This window comes from Capsicum annuum, chromosome 4 (assembly GCF_002878395.1).
Source record: "Capsicum annuum cultivar UCD-10X-F1 chromosome 4, UCD10Xv1.1, whole genome shotgun sequence".
Taxonomy (NCBI): domain Eukaryota; kingdom Viridiplantae; phylum Streptophyta; class Magnoliopsida; order Solanales; family Solanaceae; genus Capsicum; species Capsicum annuum.
In genome coordinates this window covers 218,660,473-218,675,113 of record NC_061114.1, presented here as the reverse complement: position 1 = coordinate 218,675,113, position 14,641 = coordinate 218,660,473, and the positions used below count along the sequence as shown (strand labels likewise).

The 14,641-nt window shown below is 27.3% G+C and overlaps 1 protein-coding gene across 2 annotated transcripts; it reads left to right on the top strand.

The window, feature by feature from the left end:
* Positions 1–6,719: 6,719 nt before the first annotated feature.
* LOC107867296 (branched-chain-amino-acid aminotransferase 2, chloroplastic-like) lies at positions 6,720–10,169 on the top strand. 2 transcript variants are annotated; one of them, XM_016713463.2, is made up of 9 exons: positions 6,720–6,932; positions 7,676–7,728; positions 7,860–8,031; positions 8,118–8,294; positions 8,396–8,527; positions 8,662–8,760; positions 8,841–9,053; positions 9,297–9,409; positions 9,723–10,169. In XM_016713463.2, the coding sequence occupies exons 1-9, from the start codon at positions 6,873–6,875 to the stop codon at positions 9,856–9,858; spliced, it is 1,155 nt and encodes a 384-aa protein (XP_016568949.1). In that variant the 5' UTR covers positions 6,720–6,872; the 3' UTR covers positions 9,859–10,169.
* The last annotated feature ends 4,472 nt before the right edge of the window (positions 10,170–14,641 follow it).

Here is a 14,641-nt window from a genome sequence, read left to right as displayed (position 1 = left end):
AAAATAGCAATATATATTTTGTATTTTAGTAAAAGGCTGCTATAAAAATACATATACAAAGAGAACATCCGTTCCTTATTTAACTCTAATCAATTAGAGTTAAATAAGAGATGAAATTGTTCCTTAATTTATGTCACATTTAATTAAACAGATTCATTTACCTTATATGACTCTTTTATTTTTATCTCAACCATTAATTTACATCAACATAATTCAAATTCAAACAACGTTTTCCATGAACAACAAACTGAAAGGAAATTCCAAAAAGAGAGTGCTTCCAATATTATTGATGATCGTCTGAAATTCTGAAGAAAATATTAAAAATACAACGCTCCAATTTCAGGTATCGATAAACAAACTTGATTCTATTTGTAAATTTCATTAAAAAAAATATTGCGAGAATTGTTGAAAAACTTGCAACAAAGTTGCGTAACAGTCGTGGAATTCCAAAATTTGAGATTGTATATGAATTCTATTAATTCTCGAATAAAATGTTCTGAGCGAATTATTTCTTTCAAATTCAAAGTTATACATGTAGTAATTTAATTTGAAATTTGAGATACAATTGTTGTACAATACATTTAAATTTTAGTCGATGATAACTAGTATTCAAAAAAAAAAGTTCTTGTTTGTTGGATTTCGTTTTGCATTTTTGTATATACGAAATAGTTATTGTATAAAGTACGTATTTGATAATTAATTTTATTTTTACTTTTTCTAGTGTTCTGAAAATTGACAATGGGAAGCATCCCTGTTCTTATTAAACACTCTGATAGATGGACATATAAACAACAATATAAAGATTAAATCAGTGATGCGATATTATTAAGTATAAATGCTTCGTATAACCAACTCTACACCCTACTAGCTTCTCACATTGATGTAGATTTGACCTGCAAAAGTGTTTAATATACTTATGCAGTCTATTTATGTGCTCACTGTCTGTTTCATATGTTTCTAGCTATATGTATTTATATTATACATATGCAGTATGTTTATGAAATCACTGACAATTACATATGTGTCAAGCTGTATGTATTTATAATATACATGTGCAGTCTTTTTTTTTTGTGTTCACTCGGAGTTAGATATGATTCCAACTATATGTATATATATATTATAGCTATGCATTATGTTTGTATTCACTGATAGTTACATATGTTTCCAGCTATATGTATTTATAATATACATATGCAGTACGTTTATGTGTTCACTGACAGTTTCATATATTTTCAGTTGTATGTATTTATAATATACATATGCAGTATTTTATGTGTAAAAATCCTGTATTCTTATATGTATTTTTTTAAAATGCAGGACATATTTTTTTTTTGTCATATGGTGTACTTAATTCTGAAAATAATGCATCTTGGAGTTGGTTCTTTAAGAATCTGAAGGAAGCATACGGTGAAAGAAAACATGTGTGTGTAGTTTCTGATTGTAATGCAAGCATCATAAAAGTTATTGGTGGTGTGTACAATGATGTACCACATTATGCATGTATGCGGCATCTATGGAAAAATGTACAATAATATTGTTATAGTTTAAATGTTGCAGTTACAATTTAAATGGTGATCTGTTCATGATGTAGCATTATGTCAAAAAACAATTGCTTTATTTTTTCACTGATAATTATATGATTCTAAATTTTGATTAAAATATTTAATATTATTGAACTTGTTATAGTTAAATTGTTGCAATTTTTTTACTGAACTTACTTAACTTTATTCATTATGAATATATTATACAAGACATATAACATGACTAATTTATACCTAAGAAACTGGAAGGAACACTTATCAAATTTTTAATCTGCAAAAATACATATGAGAATCTATTAAGTACCTATGTCCATCTATAAAAATTAAGAATAAGTTAACATAACTTTATGTAATAAATAAATAAAAAAATACATATAAAGACATATCAATTACGTAATCAAAACATTAAATACATATTTTTTTTTAAATATATGCATTAATTATACATAAGTATGCATTAGTCATAGATATATACATATAATTGAAAAAAAAACTATGAATAACTCATAAATACATATAAATATCTGCTTAAATACATATGTATTAAACTGGACAAATATATATATATATATATATATATATATATATATATATATATATATATATATATATATTTATATCCATAGCAGAAAATATATATTCAGACTTGTAAAAAACATATGCAGTATTCATATATACATATGCATTATGCATAAATACATATGCATTAATAATATATACATATGCATTATGCATAAATACATATGCATTAATAATATATACATATGCATTATGCATAAATACATATGTATATCTGGAAAGAAAAACATGCATTACTCAAAATACTTATGCATAAAATGAAAAATACAAATGCATATATGAAAAATACATATAGTAACTGAAATATACATATTAATTACTCAAAAATATATTAAAAATTGGAAACCACATATTCGTACCGACATATGCATAACAGTAACATAAACTAACCACGAAAAATTCTATTTTATAGTTTTAACATCAAAAATCTAAATATCACATCAAATAAACGTTAAAATATTGACTTTCAACATTAAAGTAACATATGAAACCTAATAAATATTCAACTAAATGTTAGTTCACCTAAAATTAACTGTTGTCAAATACAACAAATTTAAAATAAACATCAAATATCATGCATGTCAGTATTTTTTGTTATCTCAATTTTCATAGGAGATCTCATTGGTGTTTCATCATCTCTGACATTTATCATTTACTGGTCGTAACATTATTGAGCTTTGAAACAGTAGCCATCCTTAACCACAAGGCCAACAACCACCATCGATGTTAAGATCACAAAAATCTACCTTTACTATCATTATATTATCTATCTCTATTATTATAACTATCAACAGCCTCCATCAACGGTCACCATTAACTTCTATTGTCTGCCACCACCATCACTAACTATTCGCAACATCACCATTGGTCAATACCCTTCTTGACAATCCACAATCACCACTACCAATCATCATCATCACCAATCGATATAATTTTTCAAAAAAATATTTTATTGACATATCATAGATTAATTTCGTAGTTTATTTAGTTTTTATATTTACTAATTAATTTCAAATAAAGAAAATTTTACATATTCATATATAAAAACAAACCATTTTAATTATTTATTATTCATATCTTAATATTCAGATGTGTTTGTGCATCTAAATGTTAATCCATATTTTAAAATTCTAATTTATATTCTAATTCAAGCATCGTAATCTTTATAAAAATAAATGAAGCCTAATATAATCTATCTGAAGAGTATCAAATATATATATATATATATATATATATATATATATATATTTATTTATTTTTTAATCCACCAAAATCCATGTTATGATTCTCTTTTACTAGGTTTTGATAATTAATTATTTCAGATGGCGCACTTCTTTGCTGGCTTGAAAATTAGGTGCAAATAGGCGATATTTCTCCGTTTCATTTTATTCTTTTCAGAATATTAGAACACAGCTAGATTCCATATATCATGCTAATTTTTTATTAATAAAACTGGCTATACAAAATCAAGTTGGATTATAGAATTAATATTACTTCAACAAGGAGGGCATCGTTTGTAAATTTTAAGAAGATATGACTAAATAAACAGTACAGTGGGTACGTGAGAATGATTGAATTATATTTTTTGTACAACTAGAGCATATATGTTTAGGGTCAACTTTTTCTTGTTTTCTTATCTGGTGATCGGTATCCGTATTGGAGCCTTACTAATTTGAATGCGCATCGGTTAGGGCCATTCGAGGAAAGCACTCTCTTTCAAAGATTTTTACATATTCAAGTTTTGAACTCGAGACCTCTGATTAAGAAAGGATCAGACTCATCCACTGAACCACATCCTTGATGGTGCATGCCCGGCCCAAGGTCAACCTACGTACGTGCAAGCAACAAACTAGATTTATCGTGTTATGGAGTATATATTACATGATAGATTAGTGACATGGTCAATATTGATGAATAATTAATATGAAGTCTCTCTATTAGATTCTTTTATTTGTGGAAGAAATTAAAAGGTTAAAAATTATATGTATGTGATCGATACTTTTACACAACCAAGAAACGCAAGAGTAAGGTCTTTTATACACATATTTATAAATTGATATGATTGAGTAGTATGGGTATTTTTATTTTAATTTTTAACCGTAAAATTGCATTATTTAATTTAATATTCTTAACATCGAATACCAATGAGTATTCATGAAAAAAAAAAACTCTTGATGAAATTCCTTCTGAAGACGTAAACTGGCATTGGAATAATGTTGGATTCAACATATATAACATGGAAAGTTTAAGTCTGTTTAGCTAAAAATTTTTTTTAAAAATTATTATAGAATGGTTTTTTTTCTTTTTGTTGCTAAAATAATGTTGAAAGAGTAGAAAATAGCAGATTTTGTTTGGCCAATTTATTCGGGAAATGTTAATAATTTTTTTTTTAAAATTTGATAAGCAGATTATGTTTAGCCAAACTTTTTTTATGGAAACTGCTTTTAAGCGGCTAATTATATAAAGATCAAGTAAGGATTTATTTTTCTATTAACATTATCAAAAAATAAATTAATTTTAGTATTTTATATTAATATTATCTAAGATGAAAAATGGTTTGAATTACTTTCGTTCTATTTTTATAAAAGAAACAAATAATGTTGAAGAAGGAGAATGAACAATGTTTCAACAATTGATTTTTTTTTTTTAAATTAAAAAGGATAATATTAAAAAAAAATCAGTTTGGTACATAATAATGGGTATACCACAACGGCAGACGCTAAGAATGTAGGTAATTTGCTCATAAATACTATAAGGTCATTTAATTTCTTTAGTTAATGTTGATCCCTGTTTAGCGGTTGTTCGGTATGAAGAAGAATTTCGATTATTTTTTAAAAAGTGTTTTTTAAGAACATTAAGTGGAGTTTTTACTATTTTTTTTCAATGATACATAAGAAAAAAAATAGTATTATTCAAAAAATATTTATGTATAATCTACAAAAATACTTTTCATTTTATTTTACTTAGCCATTATACTAAATTTTTATTTTTATTTTTAATATTATATAATTATATAATATAATAATATTTAAATATAAAATTACAAAAGATCACTAATAAAATTAATTTAATTAAACACTCCTGATTAAAATTTTACAAAAGGTGTAATGGGGAGGTGAAGGTGTGTGACGGATGTAAGGAGTGGTGGGGACGAGTGCTATGGGACTGGAGTGGGTGGGTGGACAGGGTAAAGAGAGTATTTATTCCCTTTTTTCGTTAAAATTTATATTAGCACGACATATTTCTTTTTTTTTTTTTAAAAAAAACAAAAGCTATCCACATGTAATGTTTTAATCAATAAGAAAATATTCATAAAATAGAAATAATAGTAAGTAACATGAAAAAAATTGAATTTTATTTGCAACTAAAAATCCTACATGATGTGTTTTAATTTACAAGAATCTTTAAGTTTGTACTTAATGTTGTTAGGAGAAATTAAGAATTTGTATAATTGAAATAGTAAGTTTGTTAATTTATAGAAATTAAAGAGAAATTAAGAGAAATATATAATAAGTCATAACAGAAAAATATATATCTATATATATTCAAAGATTTACTTCCCTAAAATGTCTTTCAAATTATAATCAATGAAAATATCTTTCATCTCCAAACCATTTTTTTTCAAATATTTACTTCCCTAAATCCTCTCCCAGATTATAATCATTAGTTAAAATAATTTCAATCTCCATTACTCCATCTTCTTCAAATCGTTATAATCATTAGTTAAAACATCCTTTATCTCTATTACTCTATCTTCTTTAAATCATCAATGTACTATATTAAATTATAAATTTTTTTAGTTATTTCAAAAAGTTGAGTTAATTGTAAATTCTCGCATCATTAATTTGATTATTGAAAATTTTAAAACGACTTGAAATATTTTACAAGATTGGTTAATTTAATGCTACTAGGAGTAATCAATTAAGGGTATACTAAATTTTGTTTTTGTTTTGTTTTGATTAAATAAAAAATGATAAATAAAAATAAAAATTAAATTAAGAAATTTGTGACGAGTATAATGGAAGAGAAGAAGTATTCAGCATTCCAGCCAATTTATGCGTACGTTGAGTTTAAAAACTTTCACCTATTAGAAGCATACTATAGCAACGTGTTTTCGGATATATTTATGCCAACGTGTTTTCCAACGTGATTTTAGAAAGTCATTAAAGATGTGTTCAACATTAAAGTTCCTACTTAAATAGAATTAGGTAAGATAGGGATGCACATGGTAGGGATTGGGATAGCCAGGTCATTTCTGTTCGATCTCTATCTCTCTTTTTATTTTATTAAATAGTGTTGTTTTGTTCAAAATAATTAAATTACTGAAGTATTTTTAGTATTTAAAATAATCAAAGTATTCATTGTTCTCTTGTTTTTTTTAATTTTTTTTTTATTAATTAAATTTTGATCATTACTCATATTTTGGAGGTTGAAAAGGAAAAAAATAAAAAAAATCATCAATTTAGTTTTTTTTTTTTTTTGGTTTTAGTTTCGAAGTTACACTACTTATTAGGATATATCGCCACGTCATATTAAATAATATTTGGCTTTTTCTTCTCTTCAATCCTCTTATATAAACACACGTATGTTTCTGTTTTGTCAAAATCACTACTACTACTTCCTCAAAACTTGCTCTGCCATTCACCTAAATTTATTTGTTGCTTTGCATTACTCACAATTTTTCTCTTTGCCTCTACCTAATCTGTTGCTTGCAAAGATCTAACACTAAGGTTTATATTTCTTTTGGCAAAGATGATTCGAGGGGCTGCATGTTTTCGAAAGTTGTTTCAATCTTCTGCTCTATCATCAAAGGTTTGTTATCCAGAAGAAATTTTATCTAACTATATATTATAGTAGGTCGATATAGAATTTATATTTAATGAGCTTAGTAGTCAAATTCTTATTACTGATCCCATTGCATTTCTGAAATCAGGGGTTTATATATAGTTTATGATATATGAATATCTTTTTAGTGATTTTCACATATATTCGTTTATACACTGTGTTAAAGCACTAGTCGTTCTTTCTTACTTGCTGACTCATAGAAAGAAATAGAGGAACTTAGTGAAAAAAATTTGAAGGATTTCTTTTTTTATCTATGTTTGACATAAGACATAAGTACCCATCTAAATTATATCCGAAGTGATATGACACACCTAAACTCTATTACCCTTAAACTCATTTTTTCTGTATTTGGCTACTTGACGGCCATGTCAGCAAAAAAAGCACAAAAATATAGGAAAAAAAACGAATTTAGAGAAATCCGTAAAGTTTAGATGTGTCGTAGCGATTTAGAGTATAGTTTGAGGGGTACTTGTGCCTTATCTCGTTATGTTTGGTAGCAGAGAATGACTTATTTTCTTAAAAAGGTTCTCAGATTTTATAATTCATAGAAAAGACACCCTAGTAACGTTTTCATTTTTCATTTTTATCTCATCTATGCCAAACTTTAGGTAATAACTTAGTTATACAAGGGGAACAATTTCTTGTGTTTTTTTTTCTTTTTATCTTTTTAATATGCGCTGATTAGAATTTTTATTTTTATACATTTGCAGTTTACAACAAGGTACTATACGGCTCAGGCAGCAGTACAGCCTGCTATTTACAGGTAAATTACAATTCACGTAATTGCGTCAACAGTTGAATATCTTTGATAGCATTAATTAGTCAGTCAACTTTTGAATTCTAGTAGGAAAAAAAATTCATTTGTATTGTTGTTTGATGTCATGATTTCAGTAGTGATGAGGAGTCTGGAAGTATTGACTGGGACAATCTTGGATTCAAGTTAATGCAAACTGATTATATGTATGTGACAAAAACCTCTGATGATGGAATTTTTAGACAAGGCCAACTTGATCGTTATGGCAATATTCAATTGAGCCCATCTGCTGGTGTACTGAACTATGGACAGGTTAAAAAAAAAAGATAATTTGGGACAAAGTCTGACATATATAAAAATTATTCGAAAAAATGTTTAATGAATTTTTGTTCAAACAGGGGTTATTCGAAGGTACAAAAGCGTTTAGAAGAGAGGATGGACGACTATTTCTATTTCGCCCTGAACAAAACGCGATCAGAATGCAAATTGGTGCAGAGAGAATGTGTATGCCAGCTCCTTCGACTGATCAATTTGTCGACGCCCTTAAACAAACAGCCCTTTCTAACAAGCGCTGGGTAATTATTTTCGCTTTAGCTTAATATTTGATCGCCTCAGTTCCAAATAAGTACGAATAGTTTCATATGGTGGTATTAAATTTTTGAAATTAAATGTGCAGATTCCTCCTCCTGGAAAAGGATCACTTTACATTAGGCCTCTTTTAATAGGCACTGGCCCCATTTTGGGTTTGGCCCCAGCACCTGAGTACACATTCCTTGTCTATGCCTGCCCTGTGGGTAATTATTTCAAGGTCAGTAGATAATAATTAGTTAAACTCTTTTTAAAAAGTGTAAGGCCTCAGAGTATTGTTACACATATATTAGTAGTACTATTTAATATCTTATGTAAAAATGTTGTTAAAAATTTGGTGTATTGCAATTGCAGGAAGGAACAGCACCATTGAACTTGTACGTCGAAGAAGACGTTCATCGTGCCTCACGTGGTGGAGCTGGCGGAGTCAAAAGCATTACTAACTATGCTCCGGTAAATAAATGCTATAAGAGCGCAAAATCATTCGTATACTATATGATTTTATTAAAATTTTTGATAATTTTCTTATGTAGGTTTTAAAAGCGATGAAGAAAGCAAAGGCGAACGGATATTCAGATGTACTGTATGTTGATGCAGTAAATAAGAAATATATTGAAGAAGTTTCTTCTTGCAACATTTTCGTTGTCAAAGGAAATGTAGTTTCAACTCCAATAGCCAAAGGAACTATTCTTGAAGGAGTAACAAGAAAAAGCATCATGGACATTGCACTTGATCTTGGATATACGGTAAATTAAAAAAATTAAATCAACCCTGTTATAGTGTTGTTAACATCTGTAAGGACATTTCGAAGTGTTAAAAACCGAAATACGTAACCGCCTATTTATAAAATCAGATTCAAACACTTAAAAAGTACTTTTCAACAGTTGATGCTCAGCTTGATTTGATTAAGTATTTTAATTTAGGATTAATTTTTTGATTAAGTCTTTTAATTTAGGAATAACTTTTTTCCAACTTATTAATATGTACAGGTTGAAGAACGTTTAATTGAAGCTGATGAATTAATTAGTGCTGATGAAGTATTCTGTACGGGAACTGCAGTTGGTGTTGCTCCTGTTGGAAGTATCACTTACAAAGGCCAAAGGTAAATTAAAATGTATATCTTTCATGAAATTAAGAACCTCTGCATGCTTTTTCGGTCGAGCTCGTCACACATGATTTATTTAGTAATATTCATCTCTTTCCTGAATGGATTGCTAGTATTTTACCCTATGCACACCCGAAATATAGCGGCTTGCATGTGCCCCCCCTCCCCCCCCTCCCCCCGTCCCCCTTTTTTTTTTTTTTGAGTATTCTAGTTAAATATAAAAATATATTTAGTGTTATTTAATGTTTGCTTAATAATCACTTCTTTTCCATTAAGTATTTAATAGTTGTATTTATTTTTTGTTATGCAGGATTGAGTATAAAATAAGCTCAGATCTATCTTGCAAGAAATTTTATTCAAGATTAGTAGGGATTCAAAAAGGTGTTATCAAAGATGAAAGGAACTGGATCGTGGAGATTGAATCATCTTATTTGGTTCAAGATTAGTAGGGATTCAAAAAGGTGTTATCAAGGATGAAAGGAACTGGATCATGGAGATTGAATCGTCTTAAAGTTATTTTGCAAATCTTTTTGCCATTATATTAATTCATGTGCTAGCAGGCTGTATATTATATGATAATATACAATATATAATTTTTTTTTAATAATGTTCATTGATGATATATGAAATTTTGTGAGCTCTTGTTAGAATAATAGTTCGTACTACGTCTCGATAACATGTAAATTGTTGGTCAATTATATAAATCATCATTGCCCATGTCAAATTTATTATTTAAGTTTGTCTCAGTCCGATATTTTATGAGCTGTATATTTTATTTTCCATTACTTAATCGGATCTTTTGTTGATCTTAATTAAATCTTAAATGTCACTCACATTCACAAGCCCAGACTGTATTTGTACAAAATGGAAGCCAGCCCAACTCCTCTTCTTCTGAGTTAAGTTATTGTAAATATATACTTCCTCTGTTTCAAAATTAGATGACCTTTGTACACCCATTAAGAAATTCAATGATTAGGAGTATGTTTTACCTTTTTACCCTTCTTAACATTGTAAAACTTAATAATTATTTAAGCATGGAAAATTGTTGCATATGCATGGATTGAAAATCTTATAGGAATACTAGTAGTACTCCTTGAAAAGAAGAAAAAAAAGTCAAGCTTCATAAAGTTTGTATTGAAAATGTAAGTGTTATTTTCAAAAATTTTGAAAAGTGTAGTTATATTTAATACCAATTAAGGGTAGAATGAGAAAATTTTGTGTAAAATAGTCTTGATTTGATAAGTTGGACAAGTAAATTGAAATAAATTTTTTTGGAAAGAGGGTCAACTAATTTGAAACGGAGGGAGTATATATATATATATTTTGAATTTATAAAAAATTGGCATATATTGTTTTAACGAAGTGGGTCTTGAATTTCGAATGAAAAATGAGTTTAAATCAAGTCTGTGTTATTGATAAACTTCACATTGGCAAATCACATTGTTACAAAGTAGTTTGTTAGATTTGTTTTTGTTTTGGAAAATTGATTATGTTTTAAATTTGAGCTTATTTGAAATTGCTTTTGTTCGAATCTTGTTTGGATTATTGATATTCAAAAAATAAGTTCATGGACAAAAAATTTTGCTCACATGAACTTCATGCTAAAATGTCTTAAATGTAACCATATGTACGTCTTAATTTTACGCCAATGCATGTAGTTGTGACCTTGTGAAAGCCACAATTTAAATTAAAGAGCATTCGAAATTTGAATTGAAAGTCACAATTTCAATTAAAAAAAAAAAAAATCTAAAGTTGACCTTAGCAAAACCATTATATATCAGAAGTGTAGACATTATACATCAAAAGTTTGGCCTTGCAAAGGGCTCTACTTCAGTAAAAATGTCTTAAATTTGGCGTTGTTTAAGTCTCAACTTCATTAAAAATATATTCAAAGCTAGCCTCAGCAAGTCAAATCAAATTGTAGTTAAAGAATTCTTACATAATGAATATCTCTTAGAAGTAATGTCAGCCTGATTCTTATCGTGATGAAAATTTAATTCGAAAATTATGACGGATAATCTGGAATCAAGGTATCTGATGTTTTGATGTCATTGAATTAAATAAAGAGTTTTAAGTTTTGTGAAAAAATATTCTACACTATCATAGAAAACTTCGACGTGTTATTGCAGGTTACTTAATTTTTTAGGTAAAAATTGAATTTCTTTTTTGAATAATATGCGATATCACATCAAGTTTATTTGTGTAAAATATTTTATAATGATGTACATAACTTAAATTCTTAAATATATGAGTTCTAACAAGAATAAACTTAAATTCTTAAATATATGAGTTCAACCAAGAATCCACGTCTAACTAGAATTAACATTATCAGTATCACAATGGCATTTATACTATATGGAAAAGGGTAACATTACCAGTATCACAATAACATTTGATACACCACCAAAGCATGTGGTACAAAGGATGGGGCTACTCCTTCCTTAATCAGAGGTCTCAGATTCAAGCTTTGAATATAAAAAAATTCTTAGTAGGGAGCGCTTCCCCCCGAATGGGGCCCTATGCGGTACGAATTCGGATTAATCGGACACAAATATAAATACCAGACACCGAAAAAAAAAAATAGCATTTGATACTCTTGGCATATGGAAAAGAGTCAGTTTTGCTTCTTTAATTAATAATTAGAAATAGAATAATTATTCCCTCCCTATGATTTTATTCTCAAACAAGTCCCTACCTTTATTCTTCAAGGTTAATGAATAACAACAATATTACATGCAGTAAAATTACACAAAGTGATGTCTAGAAAGAATAAAGTGTATGTATACTCTTTTCTGAAGGTAGAGAGACTATTTTCAAAAGACTCTTGGATTAAGTGAAGCAAATTCAAATAGTAATGAAAAAGAAGAACAAAAAATGACAATAAGAAAAACATGATAACTATTAGAAAAACAAATTAAGTAGAACCATGATATAAACAACAGAAGATTACAAATATCGAAAGTCAAAGACAACATGAATGAGTTTAATTAATACTACTACAGACCCGATACTCTAGAGTACCATCAAACTAAAGACTATAAAAGTATAGACCCAATACTCTAGAGTACCATCAAACTAAAGACCACAAGATTATGTTAATATTAAAATAATGCTCGACTATCTACTACTCTTCTACCCTTATTTGCGACCTTTACACCCTCCTATCTAATATCACGTCCTCAGTTTATGAAAATAACAAAAGCCTAAATTTGCCATTGTTCTCTAACTAATCAAATTTGGTCAAAATTATTCAATTTCCCATGGTTTTGGAGCAAATTGGCCTTTTGATCTTTTTTAATTAATCCCCGATTTTATTTTATTTAATTCTCTTACTAAAAATTATTTTTTTCGATTTATTTTTTTAATTTATAAAATTAAGAAAAATTTATCACTTTTTTTCAATACTATCTGTATCATTAAATAACTACATAAAATATTAATTGTCATATTTAAATTTTTAATACATAATTAATAAAATTAATTTTATAAAATAAATTTCTAATAAATATTTTCTCAAAAAAATATCAAGTTAACATGAACCAAATTTTAAATAAAATGAAAGAGAGGGATATACGTAAAAGTCTATAAGTTATGAGAGGCATAAATGGATTACTTGAATAACGACAAAACTCTTTAGTCTTTGGGGGAAAGGACAAACACGGTACACGTTAGATTAAATTATTTTTAGGAAAATGATAGTGGAATTTAAATTTTACTTTCTGGCTATTTTAATTTGTTGGCTTATTCTATACGGTTTTTACACATTTTTTATACAGTTTCTATACATATCCTATACATATAAATATTCTATACAAATATTATACAGTTTCGATACACAATTTATATAATAATTGTATTTATTTTTTTTACACATTTTATACAACACTTATATAATTTTTATACACTTTCTATATATTATATATATATATATATATATATATATATATATATATTCTATACATATACATATTTGATAGAGTTATACAATAATTTCTATACATAAATCTTATATAGATACATATTTTATATAACAATTATACCCTTTTTATATAGCTATATTTAATTATCATTTTTAAACAGTAAAAAAAAAACAGAATATTTTTTCAGTTAAAAAATTTATAGCAAAAAAAAAAACTGAAATATTTTTAAAAGGACCGAATGATCCAAGTTGAAAACTGTATCAGTATTATATATGGAGTACTGTATCTGAACTATATGGACCAATAATGACCCAAATTAGAAAATGACTATAAAGTAAAAATAGTATATCCGACTAATCACTGTTTAAAAAAATATCAAATTTGAAATATTTATTTTAAAAAATGCTACACAGTCATCTTTTGGGACCAAAATTAAATATAAATGGATATCAGTATCTTACTTCCAACAATTTAAGGGCCACATTTATCATTTTCCCCATTAAAATATTATAGCGCTTAAGATTAAAGTTTAAACTATACTCGAATAAAGGTCATAAATTTTGAACGTTCTATGAGTATCAATTTAAGGGCCACATTTATCATTTTCCCCATTAAACTACTATAGCTATAAGATTAGAGTTTAAACTACTCGAATAAAGGTCATAAATTTCGAACGTTCTATAAACATCAAGCCACATATTTGTAGGCTGAATAATTAAAATCTACATCAAGCCACATATTTGTAGGCTGAATAATTAAAATCTACATCTTCTTTAATTTTGTGACATAATATACAGAAGAGGAAACCAAATTAACTACATTAAATCATCATAGTAGTAAAATAATAATTGAGGTGAATATGAATGAGCTTCATCGTGAATAATTGTATCAACTGCAAGATCTCCGCTGCAGGTCAACATTCTAGTTATAAAGAACAATTATAAAAAATTAGAATAGTATATATATAGATAAAAGAGAAAATTTGTTACGGTTATGTGGCTATATAAAAAAAGTGGGTGTGGTAACTTGTTATAATTATATGGCTATATCAAAAAAGCGGGTGAGGTAACTTGTTATGATCATGCGGCTGTATAGAAAAGGCGAGTAGGTTGGTTGTTAACAAGTAGATAACTATCTATATACAAATTAAGCTATATAGAAAAGGCGGGGTAGGGTGGTTGTCAACAAGTAGATAATTACATCTATACAAATTAAAAAATAAAAAGTTTGAACATGCATTAATTCTGTGTAGTACATTAGAAGCAGCCTATATAATGTGCATGAGCATATTAAATTCCTTCCACAACAT